This window comes from Lipotes vexillifer, unplaced genomic scaffold (genome assembly GCF_000442215.2).
Source record: "Lipotes vexillifer unplaced genomic scaffold, Lipotes_vexillifer_v1.1 scaffold228, whole genome shotgun sequence".
Lineage (NCBI taxonomy): Eukaryota > Metazoa > Chordata > Mammalia > Artiodactyla > Lipotidae > Lipotes > Lipotes vexillifer.
In genome coordinates, this window is record NW_006795410.1 from 469,872 (window position 1) to 489,522 (window position 19,651).

General features: G+C 37.8%; 1 protein-coding gene across 1 annotated transcript in view; it reads left to right on the forward strand.

Moving 5' to 3' along the window:
- The window catches only part of CCDC50 (coiled-coil domain containing 50), a 60,071-nt gene extending 40,750 nt beyond the window's left edge, over positions 1-19,321 (forward strand). Inside the window, exons 6-11 of the mRNA XM_007467804.1 lie at positions 9,129-9,244; positions 9,681-9,725; positions 9,851-9,955; positions 12,131-12,210; positions 16,986-17,092; positions 18,898-19,321. Of these exons, the coding sequence (XP_007467866.1) occupies positions 9,129-9,244; positions 9,681-9,725; positions 9,851-9,955; positions 12,131-12,210; positions 16,986-17,092; positions 18,898-18,917 (473 nt within the window). The 3' untranslated portion in view covers positions 18,918-19,321. The remainder of the gene's footprint in view (positions 1-9,128; positions 9,245-9,680; positions 9,726-9,850; positions 9,956-12,130; positions 12,211-16,985; positions 17,093-18,897) is intronic.
- The last annotated feature ends 330 nt before the right edge of the window (positions 19,322-19,651 follow it).

Sequence of the window (19,651 nt, forward strand, 5' to 3'; positions counted from 1 at the left end):
TGTCAGCTCTGTGAAAACATAGTGACAGCTCTGTTCTAATTCTTGCAACACACTTCCCTAAAGTAAAACTACTAATATTTGTTAACTTTTTAGAAAGAAGTAAAAATAAGAAACAAAACAGTCATAACTTGACAAATCCATGTTGAAAACAAAATCTTTCTTGTCTCTTTTGGGCTTAAAGGCAGGCTTCACTCCTGCAGTTTTCTGTGGGAACATAGGTATTAACACTAAACCATTGTCTCCTAGTTGGGGTCATCATTTATGTAGCTGGTCAGTATTATGTTAATTCACAGCAGTAGTGAAGTGATTCTTTCTCAGCTGTCAAGATACTCCTAAAATAACAGTTTGGCTAAAAGAGTAGATACTTTATTTTATTACAGAGAGTAATTGTTCTGTTTCACTTCTGCTTAGGTAAAAAATGAGTTTTCCCATAAATTATGAAGATAAATACCTCTACAGACTTTTTAGAAGACAGATTTTAATTTAGATGTCATCTCTGAGGCAGATGTTCTTTTCTTCTGGAAAGCTCAAGAGGAAACAATTTGGAGTTTTTAGTGGAAGCTTATGGCATAAGAGATACATTTAACACATCTCCCCACCTCTGTTCCTTCATTAGATAGCAATAACACACTTTAACAAAAACAAAAAACCCAAAACAAGCAAACAAAACCCGTAAAAGCTAAGGAAATTTATGGTCGTTTATTTTTTCTACATCCCACCCAATTACGGTAGCTGTTTCAAAAGCAGTTCAGCGAGTGACTAATTCCAATAGGGAATCTTGGCTATCTTAGCAATTTTCCACGGAATTAGGATTTCTTTTTGTTACTTCCCAATTAAAGTAAAAGTCTTAGAAAATGTTAAAATAAATATGCTCTTGCAGTGTGCATTGTTAATTTACTTCCTTTGTTTTCACAGTTTGCTTGTTCTTAAATGAGACCTGACAAAAAAGCACCCATCTGTGTGCTGTTTCTGCAGTTTGTGTTAAACTTAGGGACTTGTATATTTAGCACATATTGTATTTTTATACCCAGAAAACAATATCATAAAGTTTTTTGAAATGTATTTAGGAAGTGACTCCTTTTTATGTATTCTGTTATGGCATCTCTTTTTAATTTTCTTCCTCTGAAGAATTTCAAGTAAGATTAGGAACAGAGTTATCCAAAGATAATACGGTCATTTACTCACTTAAAATTCTCCTTTACTCCCTCTTCTTCCACACTGAACTGTAACATGGCTGGGATTGTTGGCTTTGGCCACCAATGGGGAAAGAACAGAGGAATACGAAAATCTGTGGCTCATCACTCTAGTGGACTAAGTAGAAATTAGCAATATTCTGACATAGATTTATTGTTATTTCCAATAAGAATTTTTGAAAGTCTCTGACTGGAATCACAAAGCTTAGTTCTTTTTCTGTTTTATAAGACTCCCTCAACTCTCACTTTTCCCCCGTATACTAGTTCCAAATTGGTTTTATAAATAGAATTAAACATTTAATGACTAGAATTTTTGTTATTGGCAAATATTAAAGTATGTGTTAACTCTTTGCTAATCATGATCAGGCTCTTCTTTCAGATTTACTTTTTTTCACTTATTTTAGTTTTTTACCTTTCTGGCTATGTACCCAGAATCCTTCATGTATGCACGGACCATTCCAGCAAATGCTCATCCCTTCGTTTCAGTTTGTTAAATTGAAAAAGTAATCTTCTTCATTTTAAAATATGTTAAACTTGGGCCCTGTCTCTGTCCTGTAGTGAGTTCATACTCATGAAGTTAACTTGCATTTCTATTTTTCACATTCCTCCACCTCCGCTCAGACCAGCCACGGTCAAGGAGGGCAAGGGAGTTGGGTTCTGGATTCTCAAAGTCTTATAGACTCCAAAGTGAGGAAAAGACTGTGAAGCAGAGAAAGGAGAAATCGAAACATCCACAGGAGAGCTTGGAAGAACTGGAAGAGCATTGTTCATCAGAGAAACCTCTTTCGTCCTCTAGCTTGGGGAAAGTGAGGGATGATCCCCAAATTAACACTGAGCAGCCTGAAAGGAAACGATCTGGTCATGAGCGGCTCCGAAGACCTCCTCTCCCCAAGATCAGTGGTGAGGTGTTTCTGAGCACTGAATCGGAAGACTGGGAGGCTAACCATAGCCATCGAACTCGGAATTGGGAAAAACAGTCCAGGCACCAAGACCAACTTTCTCCCAAGGCCTCGCAGAAAGCGGGGCTTCACTGCAAGGAAGATGTATATAGAAGCAACCATGGGCAAGGTGAGCACAGAGAGAGGAAGCACAGGCCCAGGGCTCCTCCCTTCTCAGAGAGTGAGGCGTGGCACCAACTCCATGATGCAGGTAATAAAGGGCAGCCTCGTTGGAAGTTCTGGTATCATGTTTATACATACAAACAAATGTATTTAATAAGCATCGTAAACAACCTGTCCTTTCTCTCTGGTTTGTGCTCCTGGCTTGGAAATAAATCCTGGAGCCAAATATTACAAAAAGGTATTCACTTAATCTCAAATCTCTGCCTTCTAAGAGAATACACTCATTCCTTACAACATTCTTCCAGCTCCAGATTGCAGTGGAGGTACCCATCCCAGATACAATTTTTAATTTGCCAAGACCATATATCAGAGATTCTGATACCAAAGCAATGCTCTTGAGTTTCTGGTTTTGATTCAGTGAACCCAGAAGGTTTAGGAACACCACCTTCATAGTATTTGCCTAACTAGAAGACCTGTGGGGCTGGAAGTACTAGATTTTCTTGACCTCATCTTTCCCAGCTGTAAAATGAGAGATGGGATGGGCAGTCTCTTAAGATAGCGTTTTTCAAATAGTGAGTCTCAAGTTTGTTTTCATCAGAATCAGCTGAGCTATTTCCTGAAAATTCAGATTTCTGGGTCTTACATATGTTATCATCTCTGGAGTGCAACATGGCAGTTCGGGTTTGTTTTAGACCAGGAGGTGATCCTCATGTACTTAAAGTTTGAAAACAATTGCCTTGAGTTCCTTCCTGTGCTTTAACCATCTTCAACTCTAACTCTACAGTTGGTGTTCTGAAGTGCCAATATGAGGTAAGTTCTTGGTACTTATATAAGAACGAGGTGAACATTAGTCTTAAGCCTCAAATTTCTGGCATCCATGAGGCCTAACTGAAGTCCGTCACTGCCATAGTAATGGTTCTGTCTATTCTTGTCTGGAAACTGCCGCTGTGATGTTTTCCGTGTGGCTGTACCACTGCAAGTCATAGTACCGAACTGTCTGGTGTTTTAATTAGACCATACTCATCTCCCTAGTTCTGTTTTGCTCTTATGGAAGTTTTACAGAGATGCGAGGATTATTGGGAGAAAAGTACCAAGGAGATGACTGTTCTTACTTAACTTCCATTACTGTTGCCCAGCCAACCTCTACTTCTGGTCTGGAAAGTGGTTTCTAGATTGCAGGTTCAGGTTGATCCTTTTGGTTCCTCCTTTCATGTTATCTCTTCCTATCATGTTAGTCCTTTAACTTTTTAAAGGACTTGGTGATAAAGAAAATGAAAATTCAGTTCAGCAAGCCAAATGAGTGTCTGCCACGAATATTCTTCCCTCAGGCTTTATGTTTGGGGATGGATGCTTGGATCTGAGCCTCAGAAGTTTCATGAGTCAAGCCAAAAAGATGGATATGTAGACAAACAATTGCAAATTTGATATACTTTTAACAAAGAGCTGTGGGGCAGTAGAGGAGGAAGTGATAAAATCTTTGTGGAGTAGGCTTTATGAGTAAGTTACACTGGATCCAGATTTAGAAAGACATGTTGGAGTCCAAAAGATACCGGGGAGGAATGGTGATTATATCGACCTCTACATTTCTGATTCTGTGACTCCAACCTTCTAAGTGTGCTCTGAGGGCTGGTTAAATCTTTATGGCTTTCAGTATACTTGAGGGTATCTTAAACAGGCTTAGAAAGGGTGGAACTAATATGAAACAAACACCGACTCACAGGCCCTAGTACTGGAGTTAATAGGCAAATGTTTTGTTTGTTTTATTTTAATAGCATAAGGGTTTAAAAACAATGTTGACTAGGCAGCTACTAAAATGGCTGCAACATAGCTGCTTAGCGTCTGTCATTTTATATTCAACTTACTTTGCAAACTTTACCTACGTGGGCCCTGTAGGCGTCTGAATTTGCGATGCCCTTCCCCCCCACCTACCCACAATAGGTCAGAAGATACATTAAAATATAATTATTAGATACTGGTGTCTATTACTGGTGACTGTTGTGAAAGCACAGTTCTTAAAGTTGTTAGCATAGGCCAAAGTTTTATTTAACTTAATAATGAAGAAACTAGCAGGACAACAAAGAGCTAGTTCTAAGAGCATTGTTCTGCAGGGCATGGTTTTTTGTTTTGTTTTGGTTTTTGTTTTGTTTTGGTTTTTTTTGCGGTACGTGGGCCTCTCACTGCTGTGGCCTCTCCCGCTGCGGAGCACAGGCTCCGGACGCACAGGCTCAGCGGCCATGGCTCACGGACCCAGCCGCTCCACGGCATGTGGGATCCTCCCGGACCGGGGCACGAACCAGTGTCCCCTGCATTGGCAGGCAGACTCTCAACCACTGCGCCACCAGGGAAGCCCAGGACATGGTTTTATAATCAGTTGAAAATGGAACACAGAATAAAATTGCTAAATTAAATATAAGATTGGTTAATTTTCTAAAGGGCCGTAAATCCATACCACCTTTGAGGGTAAACATCTCTATTGAGCTATTAAATTACAACAGCTTATTAATGTTCTGCCGGTCAACTTCCAACCTCTCAGAGACATTAAACACCATGCTGCTATGATATTCCCCAAGTGTCAGAATGGCTTATTACAAAATACTCTTGAATGATATCAGGATCCATGTGTCATCAGATTACCTTATTCCATAGTTTGGGATAAGTTTATCTTGAGTACCAGTACTTTTAACAGTTTTATTTCTTGAAAGGTAAGCTTTGTTTGTGTTTATTGAGGGAGGTTCTTGTGTCCTCAGACTGGAGAATGATGAACGGAAAAAGATAAGCAAGAATTTGATTAAGAAATGAACGTGGAACTCTTGAAAGTATGGTTCACCTGGTTTTTTGAAAGCTAGTTTCGAAATTATGTTTGGGTTTCCAAAAAGAAGGCAGCTTGGTAATTTCTTTGAATTAACTATGTTTAATAACATTTTAGAGCATCTCTGTTTTCTATAATGACAGCCTTACACAATCTGAAGTTCCTCATTACATACTTAAAAAAGCTCTTTTCACCTTTGGTACGGAGTATACTGCATTTAATGGGCAGTCCTGTCGGTCCGGAAATCTAGTATTCCAGGCTGTAGAAATTTTCTACTTATGAGACGTGCAAGTTCCAAAGATATATCAAGAGTTCAAATAAACTCATCTTTTTCCCTCTAAATATTTGACCTAGAGAGATATTACCTCAAAATATAACTGTTTTTATTGGGGTTAGTTAACATGTAACATGATATTACTTTCAAGTGTATATTTGTATGTATTGCAAAATGATCACAATAAGTCTAGTTAACATCTGTCACCATACATAATTACAAATTTTTTTTCTTGTGATGAGAACTTTTAGGATCTATTCTCTTAGCAACTTTCAGATATGCAATGCAGTACTTACAGTCTCCATGCTATACATTGATTACATCCCCATGACATTTATTTTATAACTGGAAGTTTGTATCTTATGACTCTCATCACCCATTTTGCCCACCCCACCAACCCCCACTCTGGCAACCACAAATCTATTCTTTTTATCTCTGAGCTCAAGATTTTTTGTTTTGTTTTAGATTCCACATATAAATGAAATCATACAGAATTTGCCTTTCTCTTTCTGACTTATTTCACCTACCATGATGCCCTCAGGATCCGTCCCTGTTGTCATAATGGCAAGATTTAATTCTTTTTTATGGCTGAATAATATTCCTCTGTGTGTGTGTGTGTGTGTGTGTGTGTGTGTGTATCTAACGTTTTCTTTATCCATTCATCCATCAATGGACACTTAGGTTGTTTCCATGTCTTGGCTATTGTAAATAATAATAATGCAGTAAGCACAGGGTGCATATATCTTTTTGAGTTTGTGTTTTCATTTCCTTCAGATAAATTCCCAGAAGTGAAATTACTGGATTGTGTGGTAGTTCTAACTTTTTTCAAATTTTTGAGGGACTTTTGTACTGTTTTTCATAGTGGCTGTACCAATTTACATTCCCACCAACAGCGCACAGGGGTTTCCTTTTCTTCACATCCTTGCCAACACTTGTTATTTCTTGTCTTTTTGATAATAGTTATTCTAACTGGTGTGAGGTGTGATACCTCACCGTGGTTTTGATTTGCATTTCCCTGATGATTAGTGATGTTCAGCACCTTTTCGTATGTGTTGGCCATCTGTATGTCTTCTTTGGAAAAATGTCTGTTCAGATCCTCTGCCCATTTTCTAATTCAGATTGTGTTTTTGCTGTTGAGTTGTATGATTTCTTTATATATTTTGGATGTTAGCTCCTTATCAGGTATGTGATTAGTGAATATTTTCTCCCATTCTGTAGGTTGCCTTTTTATTTGGTTGATGTTTTTTAGTTTGTTGTAGTCCCACTTGCTTATTTTTGTTTGTGTTGAGTTTTCTTTTGGTGTCAAATCCAAAAAATCATCTCCAAAACCAGTGTCAAGAAGCTTACTGCCTATGTTTTCTTCTAGGAGTTTTGTTGTTTGGGGTCTTATATTCAAGTCTTCAAACCATTTTGAATTAATTTTTGTGTATGGTATAGGTTGGTGGTCAAATTTCACTCTTTTGCACGTGGCTGTCCAGATTTTCCAGCACTATTTACTGAAGAGACTGTCCTTTCTCCATTGTGTATTCTTGTCTTCTTTGCCAAAAATTAATTGAACATATATGCATGGGCTTATTTCTGGGCTCTCTGTTTTGTTCCACTGATCTATATGTCATTCTCTCTCTCTCTCTTTTTTTTTTTTTCTTGGCCATGCCGCACGGCTTGTGGGATCTTAGTTCCCTGACCAGGGATTGAACCCGAGCCCTTGGCAGTGTAAGTGCGGAGTCCTAACCAGTGGACCGCCAGGGAATTCCTGTGTGTAATTCTCTTTTTAACCGCCAAGAGGTCACAGTCTTAACACCTTTCAAACCAAATAAGACTCTTTGTTTGACTATTTCATTTGAATGCCTTCCAAGCATCTTTGATTGATATTAAACCAAAATATTTTCTCAGTTAATTTTGTGGTGTAGAGTAGGAGGCATAGTAGTGGAGAAAGTTTAGTTCTCGAAATCTGAGCACATTTCCATTGTACTTCTTTCCCCAGATGGCAAAATTGAAAGAGCAGGGCATAAGTGTAATCTCCCCTGTCGTCCTCAGCTAGGCTTTGGGTTGCTCGTGGAAGTGCCATTTCTGTAGACGGGCATATGGTCTAGCAACCTATCTTGTCCGCTGACTCTTCCCAGTGCCAACTTCCCTATGTAATTTTACTTATTTTTGCCTGAAATCTTCCCTTCTAGTTATGACTAAGCTAATCATAACTCAGGGAGTTTTATCTACTCTTGGGAGTGAGTATACCACTGTTTCCTGGCTGTCCCAGACCACTCAGAAATCTGCGTTAAAACCAGCCCAGCTTAGCGTAAGACTCAGTAGCTCTAGAGATAATGTGAAGTTGAAGTAGATTCTGTAATTCTGGGTAATCAGGTGCTAATAGACCTGAAGGTAAGAAAGCCAGGTTTAATAGTCTTTATTTGGGGAAAGGCAGATGAGTCTGTGGCTTTTGGATTTACCACAAAGCTAGGTTTAAAGTTCAAAAAGAGGCTTCACCAGATAATTTAAACTCTTCATTTGCCCAGAATTTAGTTGTATTTTTTTCTTTCCTTTTTCCTCTTTTGTTTAAAGCAAGTGAATCATGTGCTGAGGCATTTTGATAAAAATTATATTCATGTACAGTTAATTTGATGGACATAATACACCAAACTAGTAGTTCTAATGGTAATTGCAATTAAGAATCAACTGGTAAGATTTAAAATAAACTAACAAAGGCCAGATCTCACCCAGGCTACTTATATTGGAATCTCAGGGGTTTGGATCAAAAATTTTCATGTGTATGTAAAGTACTCCAAGTGATTCTAATATATAGACATGATTGAGAACCTCTAATGTAAAGAAATAGGCAACTAGGAGTAAATTTTCTTTCTCCCTTTAGTAATCCAGTTACTGAAAGTCACTATTCCAGATGGTTAATCTTATCCACTGCATTAAAATTTTTTATTATTTTTGAATGTAATACAGTCACATTTTTGAAGAATTGTAATTTATAAAGGATACAAAGAAGGAAATACCCGCAATTTTAGAATAACCATTAGCATTTACCACTTAATTGCAAGTTATAAAAGGAATATATGCTGCTTATAAAATTTCAAAGTAAAAAGCCAAAATTCCATACCAGTCCCCGTGTTCCTTTCTCCTCAGAACAATAGAACTCTAAGGTCATTGTGCTCTCTGACATTTCACTTATGTTACATCTTCTCTAAAATTTAGCAACATTAAGCTGATAAGAGCTATAGGAAAGCTCTAAAGCAAGTGGGTTTGGAGGCCATAAGAGCAGAAGCCACTTGGCAGGGCCACTGACTGGTTAATAGGGACTGTCACATAACTCACAGGTGATGCTGTTTCTGTTCCCTCTGAAGTAAGGTGTGCAGGGCCGAGGTAAAAAGATGGAAAGCCTCTCATCTCCTCCAGCCTTGACAGTTTAGTCTCTTTAAAACTCCAAATAACTTGCTTTTCTCTAAATTCTTTTTATTTCAGGGACTTAATCTTTTTTCACTTCCTGTTTTGCAAAAGCCTCACTTATAGTTCCTTGTATGATTTTCTACTGCTGGAGAAACTATGAGAGAGGGCAGTTTTTACCAAGCAGGTTTGGGTGGGTAACTTTGTTTTAAATGTGTGGATTACCTGTATCACGTCTTGCATGCCCAGGGAAAACAATTATTTCCAGCACACCCTACGTTGAATTTTAGAGTGGAGGCAGTATTGTCACTGTTAGATACTGAAGAAAATTTCTTTATCATAAATTTTGCAACTTTTCAGAAAGCACACTCAGTAGCCTTACTGCACTGAGCTTTTTCTAGGAATGAAGCCCAGAGGGATGAAGGAAGTGGTCTCTACTCCATCACGAGTGACCAACAGGGATCAGGAATGGTATGATGCTGAAATTGCCAGAAAACTGCAAGAAGAAGAAATTTTGGTGAGCAAACTTTAATACAGAATTTTAGGTGAATTAGTGGGTTTTTTGTGAATTGAATCAATCTTGACATTATATAATAGGCATTATAGTCCTCTCTCTTGTCAAGAAACTGATACCTTTTTTATGAGTGGAAAAATCAAGACAATAGGAATAACGTGTCCAGTTGTACTCACTGAGTAAGCATTCGCAACAGAATTCCATATCCCTGTCTCTCCTTTATTGAGTTCTGATAATTCTCTAAGAATCCGCTGTAGAATTTGATAAAAATAGACCCTGCTCTGGCTAACAAAAGTATACCAACTGATTATCATCTTCAGGGGTGTTAATCACCACTAGTTTCAAATACCAATTTATTTTGATGTAAGATTTTTTTTTTTTTTAATGGACAACACAGATTCCAATTAAATTATACTTTTTTGTATTTTCGATACCGTAGGCTACCCAGGTGGACATGAGAGCAGCTCAGGTAGCTCAGGATGAGGTGAGTTCGTGTTAGTTAATTTGTTTAGGTGATATTCTTTGGAAATATCCCAGTTTTTATCCCAATTCATCCCAATTTCCTACCTGCAACTTTGCAATCAATGATATTGACTGGATTTTGTTTAGGAAATCGCTAGACTTCTAATGGCTGAAGAAAAGAAAGCTTACAAGAAAGCCAGGGAACGGGAGAAATCATCTTTGGACAAAAGAAAGCATGACCCCGAGTGGAAGGTAGGGTCTGTCTGTTTGTTTTTAATTAGAAATACAATTAGAACTGAAATGGGGAGTCCTCTTTTAGGGTAAGCTCACAAATATATTTAGGGTATACAAATTATCTGTATTGCATATGTGAATCTGACTTGTAAAAGTTGATTCACCATGAAAAATCATATTGAATTCTTCAAAGTAACTATGTAAAAAGTTACTGCTAAGGTCGGAAAACTCATTTCCTTCATTTTAAGACCAACTGAGATGCAGGTAGGTGCCTCTAGCCGTGAGCAATCTTAGTTTTACTATGCTTGCCTTACAGGAGAATGTAGTGTTTTCACTTGCTCTTAAATTTCCACAGTGCCCTTCTCTTCTCCTGTTTGTGTATACTGCCCTTCCTCCTTGATCATGTACAGGTGTCTCTGTTTCCTCTGACATCACTTGACCCATGGCAGACTGACAGCCATTCTTATCACCAGCAATCATTGCGTATGCAACCCTCTAGCATGAGCTTGAACTGTAAGCATCCCCTTGTTAATCAGAAATAGTAGACAAAATAGTCAGCGACTGCTGTTCATTCTCCTGTAATCTAATTGTTGTATACGGTGATTGCAAGTTTGGTTGAACAGATCTTACTCATTAGCTACTGTGTGCAAAGGACCACTCTGGACTTACAGGGAAAGACAGAGATAGATTTTCCCCAGAATAATGTGTAATGTAGAGAGGAAGACAAACTGTAGACAGCTAACAAATACAAGGTCAAGCTGGCTGAAAAATGCAAAATGGAAAAACAACAAAGGAGCGGGGGTGAGAGTTCACATAGTAAAGGCTTTTAGGGAGGGAGTTTGTACTATGCTGGAAGGATGGAGCCAGGGTGTGTGTCCATGATATGGTTGATGTTTAGCACTGTTGTTCCCCTCCCCACTTCCCTCCCTCTCTCAAACAAAATCCTCCCTTGGGTCTCTGATCCTGTCACAGTCTCAGCATGTTTTGAGGGAAACAAAGACAGAGGAAGCATGATAACAGTATCGCTCTACTATTGGCTGTTGCTCAGTTACCTAGTTGTGAGTCTGAAAGCAGATGAAAATATTATTTGCGTGTTAATTATTTAATTTATCTCCCTCCTGTACTCTCTTAGTAATGCATGATTTTTCCTGACACACATATTTCATTTTGGTAGAAGGGTTCCCAAATGCTTCTGTTACGTAAATTAAACCATAAGTAGTTGACCAGGAGTTACTCAGGTTCTTTGTTAACTGTGAGGGAGCAGGTATTTTTAAAGATTGCAAATCAGGAAAGGAAGAGGGGGTAGACCACATTTCTAGCAGTATCAGGACTTCTGTCATTTCTAGATTCTGTAACTGGTGCTGGAATTGTTTCTGTCCTGGAAAAGTTGGCATGAATATGCCTTAGTTTCTGAAAATTAGCATCCCTAGGTCAGGTGTTCAGAAATAAGCTTAAGAGCATGAAGCTAGATTCCACAGACTCTGGGAGTGCGCCAGTTCTGTTATTGAACCAAACTGGGGTCCACTTACCCATGTGCAGTAAAGCCACTCTACTGACATCGGGTTGTGGGGAAGGAAAGTGCAGCATTTACTGTAAGGCTCCATACTAGTAGTCTGGGACTGCTAGTACTCAAGAAGCCCGAACTCCCCGGTGGGTTTCAGGAAAGCATTTTTAGAAGGCCTGGGGGCTGTGTGCTCATGGTCATCAAGTAGTTAACATCTTCTATTTGGTGGGGGTTTTCACATCTGTAAAACCATTCAGGAAATGTGCACCAGATACTATTACCTAGGTACTTCAGAGAGGAGCTAAGGCAGAGAATATGGGGGAGGGCGTCTGTCCCTGGAAGGTGTGATAGGGTCCTGATCAATTATAGTTCTCGTCAGCTGCTCTGCAGCTGTTTTGTTAATAGTGGGTGGCCAAGCCCATCTCTATGGGGGATCGTGTTTGTGTGTGTTTAGCCCACTCATCTGGCTGTACTGAAAACCTGCAACACACTTTCATGATTATATATATTTTTTGTCTCTGAGTGGCAGTATTTAAAAATATTTGAAGTTGCTCAACTGGATGTAAGTAACCTGAAATTACTAAAGGAGAGTTTCACATCATTTAGATAATTAATAAATCTAATCTTTCTCTGTTTGTGTGCTGTTTTCTGTATGTGTGTGTGTTTTTCTTTTCTTTTTTTCCCCATAGCCCAAGACAGCTAAATCAGCACACTCAAAGTCAAAAGAGAGTGATGAACCTCACCATTCTAAGAATGACAGGCCAGCACGGTAAGATGACACCTGAAAAAGGGAGTGAGGAACTTGATCTTGGGGTAAGGAGATGTCGGCTGCCTGAAAAGAGTGTTTGTTCCTTGGAAAGGAGATCCAGAAATCTGCAGTTGTAAGGTGGTATCAAGCCTTGCAGGGTTATTTTCAAGCTTTGTTTTCAGCTTTAAATTGGGTTGAACAAGGCAAATCAGGAAGACGGAGGATTTTACAGAAGCTGGGGTATAGAAGGAAAGATGTACTTTTGGTTAGGACCAAGTTTGTCTCTGGAGTCACTGAACTGACTGCCCTCAGCTAGGAAGGGATGAGATTAACCATTTTCCTAAGTAAAATCTCAGGTTTTAAATTTTTTCTGAGTTTCATGGTCACATTAGTGTGTGCATGACATTTACATACACCTAAATTCATTTCTATGTGAGTCTCAATGTCCTAGGCAAATACTCATTTGAGTCATTGCAGATTGTTCTAAATCCCACTAGATCAAATAGCTGTGGCTATGCTATGTATACTTTCTGACTTCTCTCAAGCAGTCTTGGGTAATGGTTATGGAGCGTCTGCTGTTTTTCCACTGCAGATTCTCAACATTTAAGTCTCTGGGGAAGCAACCTTTATTTTTTCTTTATTTCTTTCTGTTGCTTTTCAAAGGGAAATTGATTGGAAGAGGAAGAGAGAACATTAAATAGAAAAAGACAAAAGTAACACTAAATCTAATATTTTGAAAACTCTAAATTATTGAAACTTTGTATTTTGGTCCTGATTATTAATAATATATTCATTATTATTATTTATTATTTTTTTTTGCGGTACGCGGGCCTCTCACTGTTGTGGCCTCTCCCGCTGCGGAGCACAGGCTCCGGACGCACAGGCCCAGCGGCCATCGCTCACGGGCCCAGCCGCTCTGCAGCATGTGGGATCCTCCCGGACCGGGGCACGAACCCGTGTCCTCTGCATCGGCAGGCGGACTCTCAACCACTGCGCCACCAGGGAAGCCCTTCATTAATTATTAAAACAAAAATTTTATCACACTGAAGCATATACACTGTTGTTGCCACTCATTGCTCACACTTAAACTACTAGACTTGTTTCCTTGAAGAGAATATAGTGTCCTTAAAATGCCATACTCTACTTTTAAATCCATGGGCTTTCAGGAGATAAATATGTTTCAGAAAATTATATCAGGTTGTAAAGCTTTTAGGGCAACAGTAGTGTAGTTTGTCTAATTGTATAAAATTGGTTCCTCTTCCAGCTTTTAGTTAGGCACATGCCAAATGCCTTTTAAAGCAAATTTTAGAACTACATACTTCAGCTTTATTTACATCCCTGCAACAGCCAAGTAAAATAAGAAGTAACTAAACTGTTCTCAGTAGGTAAATAGGTGTGGTATATTATGCTTTTTTTAATGAAGGGAATTAAAATCATCTTTAGAGTTAGTAATTTTGCAGTCTTTGAAGTCCTTGGGCTTTTTAGAACACCAATAACTTTGACAGCATATGATAGAACAGTCTGGAATGTCTATTTAAAGGATTTATTAAAGTTGAAAACAAGTTTCTGGAATGTAATAGGTACTCTTTAAAATATTTGATGTATTTGGTTATGAATAATCAAATGATCCTGTGTTAAAAATGGCTATTGTAAATGAGTGAGAAGTGGCCTATGACTAATAGAACTGAATTGAATTAAGAGGAATGTTTGTCTTTAAATAGCTTTTGCAGAAAGACTATATATATGGCAAAACAAAAATGAATAAGAATTTTATGAAACCTGTATTTTCATAGTTAAAACTTAAAGCCTATTATCTTATTATAGGTATCTTATACAATTAATATCAGAATGTATGCTTTCTGGTTAGAGTCTATGGTTTCCTCTTTCACATTTAATCATGGTGGAAGTTGAGTTACCCAGTTGTACAGAAAGAGATGGTTTCAAGGATTGAGAAACATGGAGCTTACTAGTTCAAGACGTTTACTTCAGTGTAACAGTCATGGCTAAAAGTCATTTTCATTGTCTATTATAAGATTTCTAGTCTAAAAAATAGAGAACCAGTTGGCAATCTGAGTTAATTCCAATTCTTTGTAATTGGAAAAAGTTTCAACCCAAGTTCCAAATTGTTTTAACTATAGGATTGTATATTAATAATACTACTTGGTATTTTAGTTTTGCATTTTTCCCTTAGAAAAACTTAAGGATTTTATAAATCTCATTTAGTTCCTACAGTATTCTTATGAATATGAAATATATTTGTCTCCCTTTACTCATTTATCAAGTATTTATTAAGCACCCTAATAAATTGTCCGGAGCTAAAGTAAGCAGCAGTCAAAAAAAAGTTGTTTCCTGCTCTTATGAAATTTATAACCTAAACAGATAATTATACAAATAACTATTATGGTTGTGTTAAATGTTAAGGGTGAAAAACACAGGTTGTTAGCAGAGCATAAGGAGACACTTAAACTAGTCTAGGTGTCTAGGCGGGCTTCTCGAAGAAATGAGTTTTGAGTGAATTCTGAAGCATATTTGGCTTTATCACTAGCTTAAAGATACAAATCATTTCATAAGAGCAGTTGGAAACAAGTAATCCTAATACATCAAAAACTGTAAAACAAACTATTAGTTAACAGAATTTTTCCAACTTTGGATATGAATACCCTTAACTGAAGTAACTGTCTCCAATGCAACAAATAATTTGGTAGGACCCCTGGAAGCAGTAAGCCAAGATTTGTTCTCCGTGTAATCAAATATTGAACAAAACAGCACACCAAGAGAACTGAGGGCATTCTAGATACATTTGTTTATCCTTGTCGGGGGGATCCTAGAGAATTCGTTGGTGTCCTGTACTTTGTTTCACTCTTTAGCATCCCTTTCCTTGATGATGAGTTGATGGTGAGGCAATAAACATAGAGTTTTTTTGTTTTTTGTTTTTTGTTTTTTTTTGCAGTACGCGGCCCTCTCACTGCTGTGGCCTCTCCCGTTGCGGAGCACAGGCTCCGGACGCGCAGGCTCAGCGGCCATGTCTCACGGGCCCAGCCGCTCTGCGGCATGTGGGATCCTCCCGGACCGGGGCACGAACCCGTGTCCCCTGCATCGGCAGGCGGACTCTCAACCACTGCGCCACCAGGGAAGCCCAACGTAGAGTTTTTTTGACAGTACCAGTTGGCTTGTGTTTCTCCAGTTTCCAGTCACCTAATGAGGGTATTAAAAAGAGTAAAAAATAGAGCCTGCCACCCTGATTACCAATCCTGTTTTCTTGAGCCTAAGTTACTTCTTTAGTTAACTTTCTTAATTCTGGAGTCAGGTTGCTTTGTCTCAACTGTTCCTGCCAAGTCTTATGTTACTTTTTAAAGGCGAATGTTATAAATATCCATGAATAATGAAAAGAAAACACTTATTTGATTTCTAATATTTGTAAACAAATGGTTCAGAAAGAAAAACAAGAAAAATGCCACGTTATTTGTTACGCTCATATGTATCATATGTGTATAAAAATGTATGAAAGTATGAAAACATATGCCACGTACCATTTGGAAGTATAAGGAGTATGTGTGCTTGTGTGTATGTGTGTGTGTGTTTGTATAATCTTGAATGCAGATAATGCTAATGATAAAAATACACACCTATGTAGCAGAGCATAGTATAGTAGTTAAGAGCACTGGTTTTGAAGTCCAGTTGAGTTTGAGCCCTGGCTCTACCACTAACCAACTGTGTGAACTTAGATCGCTTACCTGATCTAACCTAATCTAACTCTAAAATATGTGGATGATAGCTACCATGCAAACTCATCCTGAAAGTTGAGATTGTCTCTGTAGAGCCCATAGCATAGCCCTCAATATATACACAAATTTACATCCGATGCTGACCTCTTCCAGACACTGACTACCCAGGGAGATACCTACTGCTTGGGTCAGGGTGAGAAATTTGAACACTTGTCCTCGTTCTTATATGACAGAACTCATTATACCCAAACCGACCATAACTTTCCAAACTTCAAAATATGCTTTCCATATTGCATATATAATTACACGATGCATCCTACAATGTGGCTGTATATTTGGCAGGTCTTAACCTCATCTGGTTCCATGCTTTAATGCAAATGTTGAGCACACCTTTAGGAAACAGCAACCAAAAAAAGGGAGAGATTTTGTTCTATCTTTATCAGTGCCAGATGTCTTCAAAAATCTATGTTATATAAGTAAAATAATACAAAGTTTGGAGTATTAAAAATTTCCCAATTTTTTTTACAGTTTGTCTTGTTTTGACATGAAAAGTTGCACATGTATTGATATTACTGCCCTTTCCTTCTCTAAGTTCTACTCTGCCACCTAGTGGTATAAGGAACTTTCCTCTAAATTTTCTGTGTTGGCCAGCAGCCCCTCTCTGTCCTCCCTTCTTACCTGCCTCCCCTCTCCCTTAATTACTTTCTTCCCTTCTATCCTTTCCTTTCTTTCTCTTTTTCTTCGTAATACCTACCAGAACAAAGTATACTTCTCATTAATGGCAGTGATAACATTAATCTTTGTTTCTCTAACCCTTAGCACAATGCCTCACACATATTAGGTGTTCAGAAAATATTTGTTTTCATTGAATTATGTGCATCAGAACAAAGGAACGGTAAGATTAAATAATTTATCCAAGGTCACGTAACTGGCCAGGAACTAACATGAGGATTCTAAAATATTCTGACTTTGTATTTCTACTGAAAATGTCTTTGCCTAGTGATCCAGTGAGAGGTGGAATTGTTGTCATTACTCCTTAGAGTATCTCTTTAAATTCTAACTTTTTTTCAGGCCACTACCACCTACCATGACAGAGGCTGAGGATTTGGATTACCCTCATTTTACAAACCAGCATAATTCCACACGTCATTTCTCAAAGTCAGATTCTTCTCATAAAGGTAATAAAAATATATATGGTCAGGTTTCAGATCCGTTTTAATAATCCTCATGCTGTGGTGGAAAAGCCAGATGCTGTCTTATAGATCACTAGAGTGGAAAAATAAGTTATTCTTCCTCTTGGCAGATCATTCTGGTAGTCTTCATTTTTTGGAAAACAAACAAAAATGATTAAAAAACAGAAAGCAAACACCTTAAGCTGAATACAGGACTTTTCTATGTACAGTTAGTTGACCCTTGAGCAACACAGGTTTGAACAGCGCAGGGGTTCATTTATACATGGATTTTTTTCAATAATAAATATTACAGTACTACACCATCCATATTGGCTGAGTCTGCAGATGTGTATACAGGGGGCCAACTATAAATTATACATGGATTTTCAACTGTGCAGAGAATCAGCACCCCTAAACCCCACATTGTTCAAGGGTCCGGAGAGAGTTCGTTCATAGCTTTTATCAGATCCTTAAAGGGAGACTGTCCCCCACTTAGATCTACTGGGCTTTTCCTGTCTTGGCTCTTGTTTCTCGTCTGCCCATGATTCTCTTAATTAGATTAAAATGCACACATACATACACATGTCACACAAAACACATCACATGGAAGAAAAATGGGACAAAGAAAATGAGAAAAGAATATGAGATCTAAGTTGGACCAGATCTTTAAAATGAAAGGAATAATCAGGTCTAGTTCCTCTACTAACCATATGCGTTCCCTTAGATGTATTTTTATGACAGTCATAAAATGAGTGAGGAAAATGTAGTTTCTCATATTAATTTGCTCATCTAAAAATGGAGGTGATTTTAATGGTATCAGCATGGTCAGGATTATGAGTAAAATATATGAAAGCAGATTGCAACAGACTTTACAAAGATTAGTTCTTATCAATTGATGTTTGTTTTTTTTTTTTACGGTTTTTGAAGATTTATTAGGTGATGTTTTCATTATCCTTTCCCAAATCTAATGATTGCCTTCCCAAACTTACTTAAATTTTCTTTTCTGAGGTGATTACAAGATACCATTGTACAGGTGCCACTCTAGACTAATTAAATTAGAATTTCTGGGGGCAGGTTTTGCCAGGCATTTGTATTTTTTTGAAAGCTCTCCTTCTGCTTCCCTATCATTCTGTCATTCATCCAGTGTTAATATTAAGACAAAAAACATTATTTAAAAGATGAGATTAGTTGAATATTATCAAAACAACCCATACACTACAATTTTCATTAGTTGGTGGCCTTTTTACCATCCCTTGTTTAACTGGAGGAAGTTCATGAGGTTCTTTCTCAAATTATATACATGCATCACTTTTAGGAGGTGCCTTCCTGTCCTTGACATACATTTGACACATAATATTAAAATAACACATTGATTCTGAATGTAGATACAACATGGGTATCTGCAGGAGATTGGCTCCAGGACCCCCGAGGATCTCAGAATCCTCAGATACTCAAGACCCCTGTATAAAATGGCATAGCATTTGCCATGCGTCCTCCCCTAAACTGTAAATCATCTCTAGATTACTTACAATATGTAATACAGTGCAAATGCTCTGTAAATACTTGCAAACGTATGGCAAATTCAAGTTTTACTTTCTGGAAATTTTTTTTCTGAATATTTTCAGTCCATGGTGGATGGGGAACCTGCAGATATGGAGAGCCAATTGTATTCTTACAACCAAAAACAAACAAAATATGAACCACTTGAAATACATATAAATATAGGTAAATTATTTTACCTGAGCAGGGAGAAAAAATGTCTCAGAAATTTTTCCTTCATCGTTTTTCTTCTTTTTTCCTTCTCTCTCCAGGTTTCCATTATAAGCCGTAACAACCTAGGAACCTGCCTTGAAAACGGACTCACTGTAGCAAAATTACTGGATGATACAGAATGCATTCCATGCTTATTTTTTTCTCCTATATTTTGTATTCCTCAGATTTATCCTCAAGTGTTTTTTAGACCATAAATAATTTTCATTCATTTAAAATGTTTTGGTTATTCCTGATCACTTGGGCAGTACAAGAAAATCTAGCTTCTGAATATTGGCCACCTTTATGCTGCATATGCTTCCTGGGATATAGTATCTAAGAGCGCTATAAAATGCCATTTTCGTTAGGTATGGAGTATTGATATCTAGGGAATAGGCTTTATTTAGCAATTAGAATTTTGTGGAGATAATGATCAAAGTAACGCAATGTTTGGATGCAATGCAGAATAAAAGAATATAAGAAATAGCTTTTTTTTGGTTCATTAGTGTATTATATATTAAAAGACAGAGACATTTGCTTTTTACTATTGAAGGAAAGAAAAAAAAATCACAACCATAAGATATTTTTAAAAAAACAAAAAACCTGGAACAGTTGAAATATGTAACAGACTACCAGGACTGTAGAGGTTTTACGTATCCTTACACGCCCTCCTGGGAAGATTGGCCTAGATGTCGTTCACTAACACCGTCGCTGCCATTGCCTCCTCAATAGCAAGGCTTTCTGAAGCCTCTGGGCATTGGACCACTTATTAGTATTTACTAGCAAAAATTTAATTCTGTGAAGTTTTAACTAAAG